At 33.6% G+C, this 22,120-nt stretch overlaps 1 protein-coding gene across 8 annotated transcripts in view; it reads right to left on the bottom strand.

Moving 5' to 3' along the window:
• Nucleotides 1-22,120, bottom strand: part of Nox4 (NADPH oxidase 4) — a 173,688-nt gene that overhangs the window by 61,953 nt on the left and 89,615 nt on the right. For all 8 annotated transcript variants that reach the window (XM_048787917.1, XM_015477317.2, XM_015477319.2 and 5 more), the window contains one exon: nt 3,470-3,530. In XM_048787917.1, the coding sequence (XP_048643874.1) occupies nt 3,470-3,530 (61 nt within the window). The remainder of the gene's footprint in view (nt 1-3,469; nt 3,531-22,120) is intronic.

The following is a 22,120-nucleotide window of genomic DNA, read 5'->3' as shown; positions in this document are numbered from 1 at the left end:
TAAAAAACTGTGGCATTTATACACAATGGAGTATTACGCAGCACTAAAAAATGACAAAATCATGGATTTTGCAGGGAAATGGATGGCATTAGAGCAGATTATGCTAAGTGAAGCTAGCCAATCCTTAAAAAACAAATGCCAAATGTCTTCTTTGATATAAAGAGAGCAACTAAGATCAGAACAGGGAAGAAGAGCATGAGGAAAAGATTAACATTAAACAGAGACTAGTGGGGGGAGAGAAAGGGAGAGAGAAGGGAAACTATGGAAATGGAAGGAGACTCTCATTGTTACACAAAGTTACATATAAGAGTTTGTGAGGGGAAAGGGGAAAAAAAAAGGGAGAGAATTAAAACAACAGCAGATGGGGTAGAGAGGGAAGATGAGAGGGAAGGGGAGGGGGGATAGTAGGGGATAGGAAAGGTAGCAGAATACAACAGTCACTAATATGGTATTATGTAAAAATGTGGATGTGTAACCGATGTGATTCTGCAACTTGTATTTGGGGTAAAAAATGGGAGTTCATAACCCACTTGAATCAAATGTATGGAAGATGATATGTCATGAGCTGTGTAATGTTTTGAACAACCAATAAAAAAAAAAGTTATAATTAAATATTTCTAAGTAAAACAAACCCATTGATGTTCAAACACCTTAGCACCTCTGATATTTCCTATAACTACTGCTCTTAATACTGAGTTCTAATCAATTTTATAATAAAAACCAGTGATCCTGATCTCAGGAGTAGTGTTCTCAATTTTCCCTCAATAATTGCAATCTCATTTTTCTTTAAGGCAGCCAAGTCTTTTTTTGAACGAAAATGTCAGTGGTAGAATTATTTAGGCGTTCTCTGCATGAATGCTTGACATTTTTTTCTAAGCCAACAAGTATTTCAAGTCAACAGTAAAGAAGGTCTACTAATTGAAAAGCATCTGAGTACAACTTTACTCTTTGAATAGAACGATCTTGTTTTCCTTTCAATGGTACAGTACATTAAAATAAAGGATAAAATTAACATCATTATGTGTTCCTAATAGATATAATTAAAATAAGTGGTTATGTAATCATTTATTTTAATAAGCTACTGATAAAAAATAACTTTGAGAAGAAACTTAGAAACAATAGCTAGTAATAAACCATCATGAAGCTTACACTTACCCTTAAATTAAATTAGGTCTTCATTGTTCTTACAGATGTAGAATACTATCAATTAGCATTTATCACTGAACTTTATTTCTACTGTACTATAATTCTTACCAGTAAAAAAAATTCCCTCATTCTTTATTTCCCAAGCAGGACCAAAACAATTGTGATTTTACCAACTGATTCTGGTTATACATAAGAATGAATACTTCATACTCCAGCATGTTGTTGTACCTATGGACTACCTTGGTCTCTTTTGAATACTACTATATGAACGTTAGCTATTTTAAGCCTGATTTTATGATGTCTAATGTCTTACTTGGGTAAGACATTAGAGCTCAAAGATCTTGTTAACTTATTTAGGTTTTTATCGATTGAATTTTATGGTCCATATTTTCCAGTCCTTTAAACTGTTGAATTTCAAGTCATTTAAAGTGCTTTAAAGATAGAGGATTTTATACACACTGCTATTATTTTTTAACTATATTATATAATCTGCTTATATCAACTACACTTTTTCTTGTGCCAAAATATTTCTTAATACCCAACATATTATCTTTCCCTGATATTCAAAAGAAACTAGTTCTTTTTTTTTTTTCCAATGCTTACTTCTTAACTTGTGCTCACAAATCTACTTCTTCTATTTTCCATCTTTACCTTTCTAGGACTTCCTTCTACTCTGCCTTCAGAAGCGACATTTGTTTCTAATTCATCCAAATAGAAGCTTATTAATACCATTTTCATCAGTGTTCTAAAGTCCTCAAAGGCTCCCTAGAATATCAAGGTTATTCTAATATCTGATGGAGGGAGGCATTCATACTTTTCACCAGGGTTACCCAAAATGGCTTTTCCATAATTTTTGCCAAAAGAAAATCTTTGATTTTATTAGGTTGACTATTTTTTGTTGTTGTTGTTTCATGTGAGAGACTTTGCCATTTGTTTGACTGATTGAAGACTGATGGACTCATTATTTCCAATTGTGGTTTAGTCCATACCTTCACTGACTTTTGACAATGCTGTAAATTTCACTTTATTACCTACATATTTCTTCATGTACCTGATTTCCAAGATTCAATTCAAATTCTGTCTTCTCTATGAAGTTTCTATTGTACCCTATATAACACCAAATCTATATTTTTCTGATTACAACTATTTTATAGGGTAATTCCTTGCCTAGTGCTTAGCTATAGAACTACTCTAATTTATATTGATATTCATGTTTACACTTTCATTCTTTCCTTCAAAAAACAACTTAAAGCTGCTTTGTCAGTCACTCTAGTGGGTCAAAGGAATATATATAATTTAATCAAAACTCTTAATACAAAGTGACCACTGTTTCAAAGATGTTATGATGTTAATATATGTATAGATTCACTACACAAAAGGTCATGTTAAGGATCAAAACAGCATACTACAGGGACACAGCCACATCAATGTTTATAGTAGTACAGTTCACAATAGCTAAACTGTGGAACCAACCTAGATGTCCTTCAATAGATGAATGGATTGTTAAAAAAGTGGCATATATACACAATGGAATATTACCCAGCAATAAAAGAGAATAAAATCATGGCATTTGCAGATAAATAGATGGAGTTAGAGAATACAATGCTAAGTGAAGTTAGCCATTCGAAAAAATCCAAATGCCAAGTGTTTTCTTTGATATAAGGAGGCTGATTCTTAGTGGGAGAGGGAGTGGAATCATGGGAGGAATAGAAGAACTGTAGAAAGGCAGAGGGGTGGGAGGGGAAGGGAGGGGACAGGGGGTTATTAATGATGGTGGAATGTGATGGTCATTATTATCCAAAGTACAGGTATGAAGACACAAATTGGTGTGAATATACTATGTATACAACCAGAGATATGAAAAACTATGCTCTATATGAGTAATAAGAATTGTAATGCATTCCACTGTCTATATATATATATATATATATATATATATATATATAAATCAGAAGACTTGTGTTATCTCAGATCAAATGTTGACTATTTTGAGAGTCAATCCTAGCATGAATTCTAAAATTATGTTTTCTAAAACACATTTCAGCATTCTCACTATTTCCAGTATATCTGACTAGTAGGCAGAAAACTATGATTTGCTGATAGTTACTGATATCCAAGGTATTCTAATTTAAAAAAATGCATCTTACAAAAACAAAACTTACATGTCAAAACTGTAGAAGCAAAGAAAGAAATCAGAACAATAGATTGAAACACATACACTTCTCCTTGCATATTAGTAATTATACAACTTAAACACATGCAAATTATTGCTATGACCCATTATTATCAAAGCACATATATTAACCCTCTATGTTTTACATACCTGTCCAGTCTCCTACTATTTTAAGATGAACCCCAAATGTTGCTTTGGTTTCAGTAGGACACTGAAAAAAATAAATTCTGGAATTAATTCTGATTAATAATTATATATTACCTGACTATGATTTAATCACAACATTCATTTTCATAAATCAGTAGATAATGAGAGAACAGACTTAAATCTATACTGACCCTCATTTCATAAAGAAAAAGCAATGCTAACTCATCAATAAGATACTCTATATTTCTCAAAAACTTATAAATACTTACATAAAACAATAAAATACATACAATCTGAAATTGCTAGTACATTGTATTTAACTACAAATTCTGCTAAATCATCTTCCAATTAAAATGTATAATAGGAGCCAGGCTTCCTCATAAACCAAGAAATGAATACTAATGATTTCTGTGTATTCTCCTCCAAATATTATTATATACTTCACATTGTGACAAATTAGAGAGAAAAAAAATTCTAAATGTGACATGACCTTGCCATGTCCATTTAAGTATGTTCACATTTAAAATAGTTCTATTTCCTTCCTTCCTTTCATTCTCAAAAGGACTCTCGAGGATACCTGTGGAAGACAATTAGTTGTGGAACCAGAGGAAAGAAAAAGTGTCTGTGATCCCATACTTAAAAAATCTAGAAAGCATGCAGATATTCAAAATAAGGAAAAAAAATCAGACCACAATAAATAAGGCAGTAAAGAACCCCCTTTTTTCTAGATTCTTAGCCTTTTATCCATAATTTCAAACCTTAAAAGTTTGAATAATGAATGTTTTCATAATCCATTTGGTGGTACTATCACACCTCTGACCTCAACTGATGGAAGACTGAAGATAGGAGATTCATATTTCTTTTTTTTTTAAATTTATATATGACAGTGGAATGCATTACAATTCTTATTACACACATAGAGCACACTTTTTCATATCTCTGTATACAAAATATATTCATACCAATTTTTGTCTTCATAACTGTACTTTGGATAATAATAACCATCACATTCCACCATCATTAATAACCCCATGCCTCCTCCTTTCCTCCCCAACCCCTCTGCCCTATCAAGCGTTCGTGTATTCCTCCCATGATTCCAATCCCTAACCCACTAAGAATCAGCCTCCTTATATCAAAGAAAAAACTTGGCATTTTGATTTTTGCGATTGGCTAACTTCACTTAACATTATCTTCTCTAACTCCTTCTATTTACCTGCAAATGCCATGATTTTATTCTCTTTTATTGCTGAGTAATATTCCATTGTGTATATATGCCACATTTTTTAATCCATTCATCTATTGAAGGGTATCTAGGTTGGTTCCACAGTTTAGCTATTGTGAATTGTGTTAGTATAAACATTGATGTGGCTATGTCCCTGTAGTATGCTGTTTTTAAGTACTTTGGGTGTAGACTGATTATCAAAATGGCCATACTTCCAAAAACACTATACAGATTTAATGCACTTCTAATCAAAATCCCAATGACATTCCTCATAGAAATAGAAAAAGCAATCATGAAATTCATCTGGAAAAATTAGAGACCCAGAATAGCTGAAGCAATCCTTAGCAGAAAGAGTGAAGCAGGTGGCATCACTATACCAGACCTTAAATTACACTACAGAGCAATAGTAACTAAAACAGCAATGATATTGACACCAAAACAGACTGGTAGACCAATGGTACAGAATACAGAGACTAACCCACAAAATTACAATTATCTTATATTAGACAAAGGTGGCAAAAACATACATTGGAGAAAAGATAGCATCTTCAACACACGGTGCTGGGAAAACTGAATCCATATGCAACAAAATGAAATTGAACCCCTATCTCTCACCATGCACAAAACTTAATTCAACATGGATCAAGAACCTAGGAATTAAACCAGAGACCCTGCATCTAACAGAAGAAAAAGTAGGCCCTAATCTCCATCATGTTGGAGGAGGCTCATATTTCTATATAATTCACACAGAATTATTGTCCTAAAGAATTACCAATTTGTTTACAAATGTTGACTCACTTATTGGAAGTTTTAAGTAACATATAGAATATGTATACCGTTTAAAGACCATGAATAATTATGGATTCTGAAAAAAAACATTTAACCTAAGGGTTTTGTATTAAGAGCTCATCTGCCTGTGGTGACTCAGTGTTGTTTAAGTGGCATTTACCAGAGCTGGTGCTATTTTACTTCCAAAATCTCACAATAACCTTGCAGAGCTGCCTTGTATTAAAGAAGTAATTGAGACTGAAAAGGAATTAAATTACAAGATCATACAACTAGACAAGATGGAATTTAGACTAGATCTATTAGACTGCATGGTTTTTAACTGTGGCAAGCCATTGTCTTCATTAAAGTAAAGATAGGGAATAGAAGTGAGGATTACATAAAAAATCAAAAGAGTCAGAAGAAAAAAGATACTTGTTAAATAATAGTAGAATGTATGTAAAACAATATAAATCAAGGATAAATGGGAGGTCTTAAAACAAAGATGAAAGAAAATGGCAGTGTTCTGACAGGCCCCACGATTACATAAAGAAAATTCAAGACCTCAGAGCCAACTGGATTGACCAATTGATGTGGATCATTTAAGACTGCTCTATGAAAAGGAGATTAGAAGAAAATAATACTTTGTAGATAGGTCAACAACTCATTAAAGAGTGAAAGAATTTTGTAAATCAATGAAAACATTAAATAAAAATGTAGATATTAACCATCTGCTCAGAATAAATTATAAATTAACTAAAAGCATATGACCTATATTGAAGGAGGGGAATTAATGTAGCATGGAATTTCCAAACTACTACTTTAAAAATCAGGTTTTCTGATAGGATTATTACTAGTAACAGTAGTAAGAGACACAAGACAAATTAAAATGTCTTAAATGATATTTGAAACATCATTAATACTAATTTAATTATAATTTGCACTTATAATTATGATTCTGTATTTATTTAATTTACATTCTCTATATTAATATCTCTGATAGTAACTAGTGTGGTCATTAGTAAATTTCCAAATAAAATTATATCTATAAATACTATCTACCATTTTTATTCCATACTATTTAAAGCTGACCAAAACCTTCCAGTAGCTTGCAGAAAGCAAGAATCTCAATAGAGTTCTGAACTATCAATCTGATTACCCAAATGTCATTTGATGTTTCCTTCATTGGAAACTAGATCTTAAGTTATATAATGTGCCAGGTGCAGTGGCATACAACTATAATCCCAGCAGCTCAGGAGGCTGAAGTAGGAGGTTTGCAAGTTCAAAGCCAGCCTCAGCAACTTAGTGAAGCCCTAAATAACTTAGCAAGACCTTGTCTCTATATAAAACATAAATTAGGGCGGGAGATGTGGCTTAGTGGTTAACCTGAGTTCAATTTCTGGTACCAAAAAAAAAAAAGAAAAGAAAAAAAGAAAGAAAGAAAAGAATGTAATGTAAGCCAAGAAATCAGAATGGAGTACAAAAAAGATTTATCATTGTATGTGCCTTGGTGTACAGCTGGCTTTAACTTAATCTCATAGTGAATTCTAAAAGAAAGTATACATATTTCACCAAATAGTCACATCTGTTCCATGCCTTCACTGCAGAAATTGCAAAAGGTAATTGCATATAATGTTTAACATCCCCTCAGATCTCATAGAAGACTGCAAACCTTCCTCTATAATGTGTTGGATGAATCTATACACATAGCTTCAGAGGCTGGTCTAATTTTTAATGCATAAAAATGGTAGACTAGCCTCTGAAGCTAGTCTAATTTTTAATGCACAGAACAAAATGCTTTTCTCTCAACTTCTTAGGAATTATGTCTCTGTATGTCACTGATTCATCTCTCAACTAGCTAGAATTTAAGAGACAGATCTTAATACATTTTTACTTAGGGATATCAACACATATTTGAAAGGGCCCTTCACAGAAAAACATACAGGATGAATTTAGCATATATGGTATGAAAATAATGAATGAAAATCTTCCTTAAAATTTCATTTTATTACCTGTGCACAAACAATATTCAGATTCACTAATGTCTAAACCATAGTGTCCTGATTCTTAAAATTTTTCTCACTGATATTGTAATAGTATGGAAAACTTCTCCAAGAGAAAAAATAATAGAAATGTTGATATATTGTTTCTCCTAGAAATATATGCTCAGGACAATTTTCAGTTAAGAATTATGGAAAAACGTGTGGTTAAGTTCACATTAAGATAAAATGGATGATATTTACAAGTTTCTCTTTATTAAAATATATTTGAAGAGAATACATAATAAGCTACTAAGAATATTAACTGCTGGGAAGTAAAATTGAAGACAGAGAAAATGAGAGCTCACATAATTATTTCATATACATCTATTTTTAATTATAGACCATTGTTGTCTATAATTTTAAAATATTTTAAAATTTTAATTTACATGTAGACATTAATACATTACTGAGTCTTACTTCAGTTTCCTAAATGCAGAATATGGGGTGTATAGGCCCCAGATAGATAGATAGACTCCTAACTGGAGTCACTGGCAAACAGAACTTACCTTAGTGTGCCTGTGTTTCTAAAGAAATTTATCTTCTAAAATACACTGAGAAGCCTATATTCATAAAACCTAACTTTACCATGACCCCAACAGATCCTATCAGGAATTAATCCCACAGACCTTTCTTTCTTGACATATTTTTTTTAATGTTTTGGTTGTAGATGGACACAATATCAAATACATATCACCTAAGCTTAAAGATAGAAGAAATGAAGAATGCCAAAATCGATCTGTAATGATAAACCTATAGGAATATATATTTTTATACCTTAGTTAAAATAATCTTTTCTATCCAATTATTTGTTCAATATGGCATTGAGTTTTTAATATGCAGAAATGACTAGTGACTTCATAATAGTCTCACAAAAATATTAAAAGATATTGTGTAACTCATATTTGGGAATTAATGTAAAAATGATTTGCTGCACAAATATTCCTTCAACATGGAAAAGTAATTTAACAGCTGCAGTGCTTTCATTTGTAAATCAAGAGCCTTGAAAAAATAACTAAAAATTATTCAAAATAACAACATCTAAATTTTCATGTAAGCAAATTTGTTAAATCAGATAAAATAATCACATGATATGGCATTCTTTAATCATTTTTGTCAGGCCTTCAATTTAACTTTCTTTCCAAGCTCTAGTTTCATATTCTGCTATCTCCTAGACATATCTACCTGAAATTCACTTTAAATTTAATAAAATTGCTGTTAGCTCTCAAATTATCTTCTTGTTGTTGTTCTCCTATACCTGGAAATGGAACCTACATCCCTTTCAGAACAGAGGCTCAAATATCATAAAAATTATTACTTATTTATCTTGCTACCAGCATTCAATCAATTTTCAATTCCTTTCATATAATATCCCCAAAGAAAATGTCCACAGCAATCTTCTATTGATCAATCCTTTTTGCCCTCTTTGGAAAAACACACATGTTCTTTTCTTTCTTCTGGCCAATAGCCAAACACATCTTGTCACAGAAAGTGGGAAGCTGAAGCACCAAACCTTGATTCTTGTGGCCTAACAAAAGGAATTTCATGTGAGATATGAAAAGCTAAGCAAGAGAACCTTATTATAAATGAAAGTCAAGTAAGGTTCAAGCAAAAAGCACTCTTGAGAAAGAGTGGGTCATCTCTGGGCAGAGAATGACAATGAAAAAATGCTGTTTTCAAATTTATTGCTGTTGTATGATTGCCTTGAGAAATGGGATCTACCTTCTGCACTCTGAAAATCAGGTGTTCAACTAACTCCTTCTTCACAACTGGCAGTAGAGTTTTTGACCCTAATAAGTCCTCTCAGGAATTGTCATGGTGACCATTCTATTCAGGGGAGTTTCATCTACAAGTCAATCCTATGTTAATGTGGGTACTGGAGTCACTGGCAAACACAACTTACCTTAGTGTGCCTGTGTTTCTAAAGAAATTTATCTTCTGAAATACACTGAGAAGCCTATATTCATAAAACCTAACTTTACCATGACCCCAACAGATCCTATCAGGAATTAATCCCACAGACCTTTCTTTCTTGACATTTTTTTTTAATGTTTTGGTTGTAGATGGACACAATATCTTTATTTTGTTTATTTATTTTTATGTGGTGCTAAGGATTGAACCCAGTGCCTCATGCTTGCAAGGCAAGCACTCTTACACTGAGCCAGAACCTCAGCCCCTCTTGACATATTTCTTACTTGTTTATTTCTACCTGTTTATTCTCAAGGTTTATGCACATGCTATTTTCTATAAGTTATTCAGTTATTCATTTACTTCTAAAGTAATTTTTAAAAAATCTGTGATCCTGGCATAGTATTGGTTTGCATTCCACTGCTCATTACTACCACCTAACAATTTGTTCCAGATTTTTTTACCTTTATATTCCATCCTTAACCTTCATCCATTTTAATCCTGATGAACCATCTCTTACTATTGAATACATTTTCCTGTCCTTTTCATCTCCCTACTTAGGGCTTACTCATTTAGAATGACTTCATTTATATTTTTCATGTTGACCTTTGGCAACTCTTTCAGACTTATCTCAAATGTCACTATTTTATGAAAATTTACTGAATTTCCCTACTAGTAAAATTCTTCACTTTCTAGGCCCTCAGATTACTTATTTGATTTTTATAACAAATATTGTAGTCAATCTTTATTTTATGTAATTTTTTCATATTTATAAATTATTATCATATGTTCCATAGCACCCTATACATAAAGGATGTCAAGAGAATAAATAAATATAAGTTGAATAAAATAAGTGTCAGTTGAATAAAATAGATATCTTTGAAAAAAATTAAAGAGTTAACCTGAGAATAAATAAGTACTTCACAGGTAGACAATTCCATAATATATTCATACACTCAAGAAATATTTATTGAATGTCCAAAATGTTCATGAGACTGTGTTAGGAGCTCACATAATTTCACAAATGAGAAGTGTTCTAAAAGCATGAGAGGATATGTGTATAATTTGTTTATTTATCTTCAAGTCCCTCAAGAAAACAACACTAAAATAACCACTTGGAAGATATAAAAATACAAACAACAACGACAAAGATAACACAGGGAGTGATAAGAGAGATGCAAGAAATTTTTGAAAGGTGCAGTGGGGGAAGATTGTGGTTTTGCTGAACAAAACATATGAAGCTGAAATCCCAATGCCTTCAAAAGGCAATCACTGTGAAGCAAGCCCATCTTTCCATCATAGCATTGGAAAAGCTCAGGCTCAACAGCAGTTAAGAGGAAGCTAGGGTTGGAACAGATAATTAAGAAAATAATTTATGCTTATAGTTGTATATGGGTTGATTTGTCCCCAGACTCAACTCACTGGGAGCACAAACCAAACAACTACTGCTCCACAAGCCCAAAGGCAAGCAGAGGCAAAAGACAAAGGGCTCTAGATGTGGGAATTATGGGTACACTAGAAGGCAGGGCTAGATTACCAGTAAGTCACAGAATAAATATTTAATGCAAACACACTGAATGCTACCTCGGAACAACATGGTCCAAACCATGTTCTATAAATTTCCATTAGAACTTGCTCCCTATTTCCTTATTTTAGTTAATGAAACTCCAGTTGTTCAAGCCAAAAACTTTAAAGACAACCTTAACTTCTCTTTCTTACATTTCATATCCAATCAGTGGAAGAAATCCTATAAAATCTAACTTTAAAATATATTCATAATCTGATCCCTCTTAGCACCTCCACTGTCCCCATTCTGTTCAAAGCCATCATCATACCTTGGCTGGATGACCACATCAGCCTCCTAACTGACCCCCCAGCTTCTGCTCTTGCTACTTTCATCTAACCTTACCACAATAGCCAAAATTATCCAGTTAAAAGTAAGCTGTATGGAGTCACTTCTCTACTCAGAATTTCCAGTGGCTCCTTTTTAAGTCAGAGTAAAAGCCAGTGACCTAAATGTCTGGTAGACACTTGCACATATGAACCTAAACTTCAGAGATGAAATCTGAGCAGGGAATAAAAATTTGAGAGATTATATATAGATGCATCAATATGACTAAAAGGATTATCAGGAAAATGTTTATAGCTAGAAAAGAAGAGGGGTTCATGGAAGAGGTGATAGAGTTTTCTGATATTTGGAATTTGTGGGAATGACAAGGAAAAACAATGAAAAGAAAAGTTTAATGAAAGTAATCAGAAAGTCAGAAAATCCAGATGGGTAGATGCCTTGGAAACAAAATGAGAAAAGTAGTTCAATAAAGTGAATGATCAGCTGCACAGAAGGCTGCTAATCAATCTAGCCCATTGAGCACTGGGAAACAATCAAAGGATTTAGCACTAATATGGTCATTACTCATCTTGGAATGTTGCTGAAGACAAAATGGTCGTAGATTTAAGAGAGAATGAGAAGAAAAGAAATGAAGAGTTGAGAAATGGGGCAATAGCTATAAGATGTGAGTTAAGAAAGGAGCTTTTCTTTATTTTTTCCAGGTGAAAAGAGGGACCCAAAATTTCAACTGAATAAACTTGAGTTTAATATTGTGATAGTAGGAGCAAATGTGACTCCATTTTGTTTTATGACTTCATCCTGTAAAACAAAACAACCATGCCAAGTAGAAGAGTCATGACTAGAGCAAGATGTTCTTTTCTTTTTGCTATAGAAACCTTTAAGAACACGGAACTACCTAATGGGGTATTGTTTCTGTAACTAGGGTAACAGGGCTCTGTTTCTGTAACTGGGGTGACTGGGCTAACTGTGATTGGTTAGGCTTCCCTCCACTTGACTGCACTCTCCCACTTCTGTAACCTGGCTTGCTTGCATTGGCTAGAACCCCCCCCCCAACATCCCTTTTGCGGTTTTCAGGCTTATAAGGAGTGCCCTTGCAATTGTTCGGGGCTGATCAGGGGAACAGCTTTATGTTCTGGTCAGCCGCCACCGGTGTGCTTCAATAAAGGTTTGATTCGATTATACGTGAGTGGTCTGGAAGTCAGTTTATGAAACCCTGGGACGAAGCTTTAACTATAACAATATCAAACCATAGATTTACTCTTGACTACACTGACCTGTCTGAATTCATGTATATGGAGACTATCATTAGGAACTGAGAGAACAGTTTCTTTTCCTCTGGAAAACATCCAAACTATAGCAGTTAGATGATATTTTATTTTCAAAGAACTCAAGACATACTGTAATGTTCCCACTAATGACCACCACTGTGCCTAGTATCTCCTGGTGAGACAGTGTTGTTATGCTAATCAACCATAATCCAGCTGAGTTCCTAAATTTTCCCAGCCAAAGAGCTGTGAAATAAGTAAAGTAAAACAATTTTAAGTAATAAGTAGTTGGTAGTAAGACCAGACATCAAGACGGCTGATGTGGAGTTTTTAGTTGTAGTTACTTCCACAAAACAAAATAAATAACAACACTATGATTTTGCAGATCCTTGAAAGATCCATGGCTATTCTTTTCTGGTTTTCATTAAAAATTGGAAAAATTATTCTAAAAGTGACCATTTGAAAGATTAAAAACACAAAGTAGAAAAATTATGGCAAATGTAGGCATTCTATGTAAAAATACAACAAACTAGCAGCAAGATGGAAAAACATGTAAAATACATGTGAAAACAACTTATCAAAGCTTAAAAACAATGAATCATTTGGCTTTGAATGCACGTCAGAAATGCACTTTCTTTCTTAATAAAAATAACAATGGAAGGATATAGAGATATACATATATGCTTCAATCAATTACCATAATTAAAAAGACAGAGTCTATATTATTTCTATAATTGAGAACCAATTAAAAATACTAAGGAGCATAATTTCTACATCAGATAAATATGAAGAGATGTTACATTTTGGAGCAAGCCCTAGTCTTCATGATTTCTCAAGTTTGATTTTCTTAAAAATATTCTCTGATTTATACCTCTAAATCAGCTGAGATCATACTTTAATAAAATATGTGTTTTCATAGGAAATCTAAACCATCATAATTACAGAGCATAGCTAAAAAACACTTATAGAGATTCATTGCATAGTTGAAGAACAAAAATGTAAAATTCTATACAGATTTTATGTCAGTAAAAATCTAAAGACAGAGAAGAATCAGGAAACCTGTTTCTAGTTCTGACTTCATCATCAATTTGGTGATTTGGATCACTTAAACAATATATGCTTTAGATTTCTCCAGTGCAAATAAATTTGGACTGAAGATTTTTTAATTTCAAATAAATACCATTTTTAATTTCAATTAAATACCATTTACATAAAATGGTATTTATGTGTCTCAATTTTAAGTAAAAATAAAGTAGAATTATCACGCAAAATGAATATTTTTAATACCATATATGTAATGTTACACTGTGGTGCACAGCTTGAATTCCCTCCCCATGTCCTTCTGACTGGATCAAAATACCCATTCATCATTCTCTCAGCTGCTGGAAGTGCTGCCTGCTGAATGTTCACTTCTGGGACTCTACCCAGGAATTTCTATTCACAGGATAAAGCTACCTCACTCTATGTGTCTAAGTGCTTTGCACTGGAACCATCCCAAATTCAAGCATTAGGTAGTAGTTAGTAATGAGCAGTGAAATATTTGGCAAGGTCACAGGTTTTAACTTACTTTTAGAGTGTTCTTTAAACAACTTCCAACACAGATTAGTAAATAACTTGTTGAAAAAAAAATACCAGAACCACAGAACTTAAGAATAGGCAAATAGAAATAAAGGGATCTAATTGGGGAAATGTCTCCAAAAAGAAGAATCAATGAGACTAACTCTTGATAGGGTCCTCCAAGGTCAGGATAAACCTACAAGTTATGGCCATAGATGTATTTGTGTATTTGAGAAGGGAGGTTTCTTTAGAAAAGCAGTCATACTACTGTAAATTCTGAATGGACACTGACCTCTGTCCCCACATTAACAAGGGATTGACTTATAGATGAAGCCCCCCTGAATAGGATGGCCACCATAGCAGTTCCAGAGAGGACCAATTAAAGTAAAAACCTCCACCTCACCTGACGAAGGATTGACAAAGAATGCAGAGGTGTTCCCCAGTTCTTAAGGCAAACATGAAACAGCAATAAATTTGAAAGTGGCATTGTCTCCTTTATCCTTCTCTGCTTAGAGACCATCCACTCTCTCTTGAGAGTGCTCTTTGCTTGAGTCTCACTTTCACTTACAAAAGTTCTGCTGCATGGCTTTTTGTATCCCACTTTAAATTTTCTTCCATTGGAATAGAAGTACTGAGATTTAGAGCTTCAGCTCTCCACTTTCCTGTGACTCAAGAACTGGTCAATTAGAAGGAAAAACCATTTGGTCCCCTGATTTCTAGAGAGGACAACTCTGAACTATCATTTTCTCTGTAGAGCGCCTGTCAGACCTTCGGAGGTCTCTGCCCTTACCATACCAGATAGTTCAAGTTCTGCCTGTCTTCTTCATCCCTCAATCATATTGGGTTGTCCACAGCACACTCCCCAACAAACCTCTGATGTACTAATATCTGCCTCACGATCTGTTTCCCAGGAAACTCAACCTAAGACATTGTTCATCCTTAAGGCAAGAAACCACAGAGGAAAATCATCTGTCCCCCAAATGACTGATTCTAAATGAACCTGTAGCCAGAGCTTTGTCAATTATAATATACTGCATGATGAGCCAACAAAATCAGTTCAATTCATGTCTTGATCCTTTATTCAAAATCTGAAACTACAACTGTAACAACATCCATTTATGAGATTTTATTACACACCAAGCGTCATACTTAGTACTCAGTTATACATTTTTAATTAATATCTATAGTAATTCCAAAGAAAAGTTGCTATTTTTAACCTCATTTTTTGAAGCAGTAAATCAAATGTTAAGTAGGTTAATTATCACATCAGAGGTCATAATACTAGTAATAGGAGATCCAAATCTCCATCCAAGTTGTAGGATTCCAGAAATCCATGGTCTAACACTGCTCACTGCCTTCTGATTATCTTTCATCAATCTTGTCAGCAAACATGTTCAGGGTTCAACCTTTAGAGATCACTGGTACACTAGAGGAGAACAGTTGCGACTTCCTGAGAAAATCCACTAAATTATCAATTCTCCCTTATCTAGAAAAGTAGATGTCATGAACAAGCATTCCTAATAAGACAGTGTCTAAGCTTACTTTGACTGAAACAGTATATCTGTACCTTAATTTCTGTACTTCGAAGTTGTACTATTTTCAGTTTTAAAAGCTTAATCTCCATTTTAAAAAAAAATGAGATGAAACTCAAGACTACTGAAATTGTGACAGTTGTATATTTTATAGACTTGACTTTTCCTAATACTGGCACAGCATATGAAAATAATTACTACTTGGTTTTGAGCAGGAGAGTTTATTATTTAAATTTCACTTCTCCACATACTAGAAGAGCTTAGTAGTATGGGAAATCTAAAACTACAATATATTTCTGGGGAAAATGCCCTTTAATATTTGTAATAAACGTCTCTCCTAAATGGTAAGTTTTGGGGGGTTTTGTTGTTGTTTTTAACTCCAAAAGCATGAATCTCCAAAAGTAATAGAAATATTTGAAATATGAATGTCCGGATAATTGAGAATTGGAGAGTGGCAGAAGACAGAAAGTATGAATAATTAAAGGCAAATCTGTTTGCATCTCACCTCTACCACTCATCTAGCTGTGTGACTTTGTGCAGATAAGTGAATCTCACTACATCACATTGTTTCCTGTATCATATACAGTTAACAATACATGTCTTGGAAATGTACCATGAATTAAAATAATATTTGCAAAGGCTATGAAAGAACATTTTAGTCACCTAATTTGTAGGGATTATTATCCTTGACAAACAAGGAAATACACCCACTTTGTAGTGGCAATCACCTATGAGAAGCTGCTTTGTTTTACTTTAATGAAACCCTTCAGGGAATCATGCAATGAAAATGTTGAAAGCATGTAGTTTATATGTAAGTGCCAAGTAGACATAATTGAACAAGTAGAAGAAAATGATAGGAGAAGTCATTAAATTAACATAATAGATAAGGTAAATTTAGCTTAAAGAATGTTCACTCTATTCAAATTCATTTCTAGGCTGCAAAGAAAATGCCTATTTTCCCATTTAGGAAAACAAAATTTCCCTTGGGGGATATATAATAAGATTGATCTAGCTAGCAGCTGCCTCATCCCCCAAATCTGGGAAAGCTATCTACCATTTCCTATACCTAATGTACACTACATAGTATACACATGTTCTGATAATAATTTCCTTTGTCTGAACACTTTCTTCGGAAGCCAATTAATCTAACAATTTAAATTTTAATAATTTAAAAACAATATATTTTTTAAAAACAGTTATAAATTAGACTGAGTGATAATAAAACATAAGCAATGAATGTCTTATGTGACTACAAAATCCAAACTTTTAGAATCAAGATCCACTTCAACCTACATATTGTTAAACAAATCTAAGAAATATTGAAAGCATTTATCAGATTAGAAGTTAGGAGGAAATAATTCTCCATTGTTGTTAGCCCTGAGAAAGTAAGAGGGGAGATGAAAAATGACTTCCATCTCAGACCAGATGTACCCAGAAATTGTGTGGTTTTGTCTTTGATGGTTCTTGCTCAACCACCTTCACCACAGTCATAGGCACATTTCTCTCTCCTGTTCTCCATTAAAAAGAAATATGCATCATGACCTCAATGATTAGACTTAAAGCTTGACTTGCAAGTTTTCCCTGACTGACAGCAAGTTTGGCAATGAGTATTTCTCCTTTCTCCTTAACCCTCTAACTTTTCCTTTTCTCTGGCTTCATTTTCCAATTAAGAGAGTAATAAAAAGAGGTAGAGAAGAGATAATATCTATAGAGGATTTCTCAAGTAAGATTCCAGACACTAATTAGATATCAGGTGTTTTTCACTTCAACAGATAGTTTTGGATTACTATGTGCCAGACAATGAGATACAAATTAATCTTTGAAAGGGCTCATTGATCTAATGCTCTAGGAAGAACTCAGGAAATAGCCAATAATTTAATGACACTGGTGTTCAAGAAAGTTCATAGGATACTCACAAGAGGAAGAGGTTAAAGGAAAAATAAAAACAATATAATAGGGAAGGTGAGAGCTTCTCAGTGGAAGTGATATTAAGACAAGATACAAAGTACAAATAAGAATTCCCAGGCTTTGGAGTGTGAATAGGGGAAAGTAAAAGGGGGTAGTTCCCAGGATAAAGATATTAGTTTACACAGATACTCAAAAATAGGCAAGTGAGAAAATGTTAGCTAAATGATTGAATAAAATTTAGTGAGATTATATTAAAGAATTTCTCAAAATTATTAACATATTAATAGGCACTCTGGGTTTCTAAAAGTAATAGATATTAAATAGCATTTTCTAAACTATTTAAGGCCTTAAAAATGCCTTTTCTTTCCTTCCTTCCTTTCTTTTTCCCCTCCTTACCTTTCTCTTTCCTCATCCTACTCCACTTCCTCCTCCTTCTTCTTCATCTTCCTCTTCTTATCTCCATGTCTATCTCTATCACTTTCTTTTTTGCAGAATTTTCAGAGAACAGTATTCTTTAAGAGATCTAAAGATGCAGACACCAACAACTATTGTTCTTTCTCCTCTTAATGACTACTCTGCTGAGAAATTCTGGTACAGTAGAAATAGAAGAAATAATGAAAACATTTTCTTAATTGAAAAAAAAATAAGAATAAAAATCATAAAGATTATTGATTCCAAGCATCCAACATCTTTAATTCTATCCAACATCCTTTTGACTCTGCATCTTCTAAACAAGCCTGTTTGGATACAGAATCTCAGTGCCCAGGTACCACAAGGCTATCTTAAGAAACATCCAGGGTCACTGTCCCTTGTAGTTGAAGGCTCCCCACAGGGAGGGAGATTCAGGAGCCCTTTGCATCTAATGGAACTTCATTGAAGGAAGGAAAATTTCTACTGTCTCTTTCTACCAATCCAATCACTTATTTCCCAAGGTCGTCAGTAAACCAATGTTTGTTCTCCAAGAACAATGTATGTTCCTATTTCCACAACTTGGGATTTCATAGAAAAAAAAATGATAATTTTCCTTGTTAGACTGTTACCCTAATTTGCTTTAGGTTCATATCCAAACATTTTTATGGTTAATTCATGACAGTAACTATGAAAAAATAATTTTAAACTTGAAAAGTAATCAATCCTCTCATAAATTTCTGTATCACATGACAGTATTCAGAAACTCATGGTAACCAAAATAATTTTCATGGAATTATAAAAAGCATTCTAGTTGAGAAAGCAAAACATATTTTTAGATAATGATGTTCAGAATCATTATATGCAGGCCAGCTGAAAGCAGGATGCTGACCCAAGATTGAATTTCCAGAACAGAGATTAAAAATTCCCAATTTCTCCACTGCGTCCTAGACTTTTCCCACAGTGGCTTTGAAGCAAGCACCTTGAGGCTCCTGAGCATTTTAAGCTGCCTTAGATACCTATTACTCTAGTATAGTGGTTCTCAACAGAGTAGCTTCATTCCTCAGGGACATCTGGCTATATCTGAAGACATCATTCGTAGTCAAAATTAGGGGGTACTATTGCCATATAATGGGCAGAAGTCAAGAATGTTACTAAATATGCTATACTGCACGGTATAACACCATCAAAAAAGTATCTGACTTAAAATGTCTGCAATGCAAACGTTAAAAAATTTTAATCTAGTACAATATCCTTGCTATCTCTTGTGAGATAGCTTTTTATAATTTCCATATTGTTCTTATGGTAAATATATATGTTATATGAATCAAAATTAATGTTCCTAATTTTTTTACCTATTAATCTTAGTTCCAGAGCTCAGGACCCAAAAGGAGGAAAAATGAACTATGAATCCTTCATCTACACTATAAATTTGCATATTTCTGACTTCTTTCATATACCCAGAGTTTCTCATTTTCAGGTTGAAAAACCATATGCTCATCTTATATCTGTTTCTCAACAAAAGTATAATTTCACCTGCCCATCTTTAGCAAGCCAGGTTATGACTTGAACTTAGACTACTAAAGATAGTGGAGGAGATCTAGGCAGCAACCCTCCACTCCTCCACAGTGGTAAAAGAACAACTAGCTGACTTAAGAGGTGGGAGACAAAGTAAGCACTCTGAAACTCAGTTTTAGACAGCTTGAGACTTATGGGTACTAGGAATTTGGTTAACAGAGCAGAAAATAATGAAAGAGTTCCTTGATCCTGAACTGTGACCCTGGCATGGTTGGAGGACAGGAAGATAACAGAGAGAAAGAGAGACAGGAAAAGCCTATAAATTTACTTTCCTAACAATGGTTGGGAAAGAAAATAGACCAAGTTAAAATGTGAAAGAAGCTGTATTTATGTGGGTGTGTCTCTATGTCTTCTGTTCTGTTGGTCTCCATGTCTCTTTTGGTGCCAATTCCATGCTGTTTTTGTTATAGCTCTGTAGTGCAATGTAAGGTCTGGTATTATGATGCCTCCTGAATCACTTTTCAAATGCTAAGGATTGCTTTGGCTATTTTAGGCCTCTTATTTTCCAAATGAATTTCATGATTGCTTTTTCTGTGAAAAACATCACTGGGATCTTTATAGGAATTGCATTAAATCTATATAGCACTTTTGGTAATATAGCCATTTTGATAATATTGATCTGCCTATCCAGAAACATGGGAGATCTTTCCATTTTCTGAGGTCTTCTTCAATTTCTTTCTTTACTATTTTGTAATTTTCATTATAAAGGTCTTTCACCCCTTTTGTTAGATTGATTCCAAAATTATTTTTTGAGGCTACTGTAAAGGGGACAATTTTCTTGATTTCTCTTTCAGCTGATATATCATTGGTGTATAAAACTGCAATTGATTTATTGGTGTTCAATAAACCCTGCTACTTTGCTGAATTCATTTATGAGTTCTAGAAGCTTTTTAGTAGAGTTTTTAGGTCTTCTAAATATAGAATCATGTCATTAGCAAACAGGGATAGTTTGAGTTCTTCTTTTCCTATTTGCATTCCTTTAATTTCTTACTTTTGTCTGATTGCTCTGGCTAGAGTTTCGGGGACTATGTCGAATAGGAGTGGTGAAAGTGGGCCTCTCTGTCTTCTTCCAGTTTTTAGAAAGAATGCTTTCTGGTTTTCTCCATTTAGAATAATCTTGGCCTTGGGTTTAGCATATATAGTTTTTATCATGTTGATGTAATATTCCTTGATTTTCTAGTGTTTTGAGCATGAACGGATGCTGAATTTCGTCAAATGCTTTTTCTGCATCTATTGATATAATCATGTGATTCCTGTCTTTAAGTCTATTGATTTGGTAAATTACATTTTGGATTTCCATATGTTGGACCAACCTTGCATCCCTGGAATGAACCCCACTTGATCACGGTGCACTATCTTTCTAATATGTTTTTTGTATGTGATTTGCCAGTATTTTGAGAATATTTGAGTCAATGTTCATCAGGGATATTGGTCTGAAATCTTCTTTCCTTGATGTGTCTTTGCCTGGTTTTGGTTTCAGGGTGATACTACCTTCACAGAATGAGTTGAAAGGGTTCCTTCCTTTTCTATTTCAAGGAATAATTTGAGAATTATTGGTGTCAATTCTTTTTTGAAGGTCTTGTAGAAGTTGGCTGGGAATGCATCTGGTCCTGGGCTTTTCTTTGTTGGTAGGCTTCTGATGGCATCTTCAATTTCATTGCTTGAAATTGATCTGTTTAAATTTTCTATGTCCCCTTGGTTCAATCTGGATAAGTCATATGGCTCTAGAAATTTGTCAATGTCTTGAAGACATTCTATTTTATTGGAGTATAGATTTTCAAAGTGGTTTCTGATTATTGCCTGTATTTTAGTAATGTCCATGGTGATATTTCCTTTTTCATTACTAATTTTAGTAATTTGGGGTTTCTCTTTTTTTAATTAGCTTAGCTAAGTGCTTATCAATTTTGTTTATTTTTTCATAGAACCATCTTTTTGTGGATTTTTAAATTTTTTTGTTTCAATTTTATTAATTTTGGCTCTGATTTTTATTGTTTCCTGTATTCTATGACTTTTGGTGCTGGTTTGCTCTTCTTTTATCTTATCCTAGACAAGGCATCATAAACATACATTGAAGAAAAGATAGCCTCTTAACAAATGGTGGTGGGAAAACTGGAAATCCATATGTAATAGAATGAAATTGAACTCCTATATCTCACTCTGCACAAAATTCAACTCAAAGCGGGTCAAGGACCTAGGTGTTAGACATCAAAGTCCCTGAACTTAACTAGAAGAAAACGTAGGCCCAACTCTCCAATATGTGGCCCTAAGAACCAGCTGCCTCAATATGACTCCTAAAGTGCAAGAAGTAAAATCAAGAATCAATAAATGGAATGGTATCAAACTAAAAATCTTCTTCACAGCAAAGAAAACAATCAAGAAACTGAACAGAGATCCTACAAAATGTGAGAATTTTTTTTTTTTTTTTTTTTTTACCACCAGTACCTCAGATAAGGAATTAATTTCCAGGATATACAAATGTAAGGAAAACAAAAGGAGACACAGAGAAAAGATGCAGAGACAGGAAAAGAATGGCAGAATGGCAGAGAGGGCCAGCTGCAAGCTTTATTTATATCAATAGGTTACTTTAGGTAATTAGTGCCATTACTACATTATTATTTACTAT

This window comes from Marmota marmota, unplaced genomic scaffold, assembly GCF_001458135.2.
Source record: "Marmota marmota marmota unplaced genomic scaffold, marMar, whole genome shotgun sequence".
NCBI lineage: Eukaryota > Metazoa > Chordata > Mammalia > Rodentia > Sciuridae > Marmota > Marmota marmota.
This window is presented reverse-complemented; position numbering and strand designations above follow the sequence as displayed.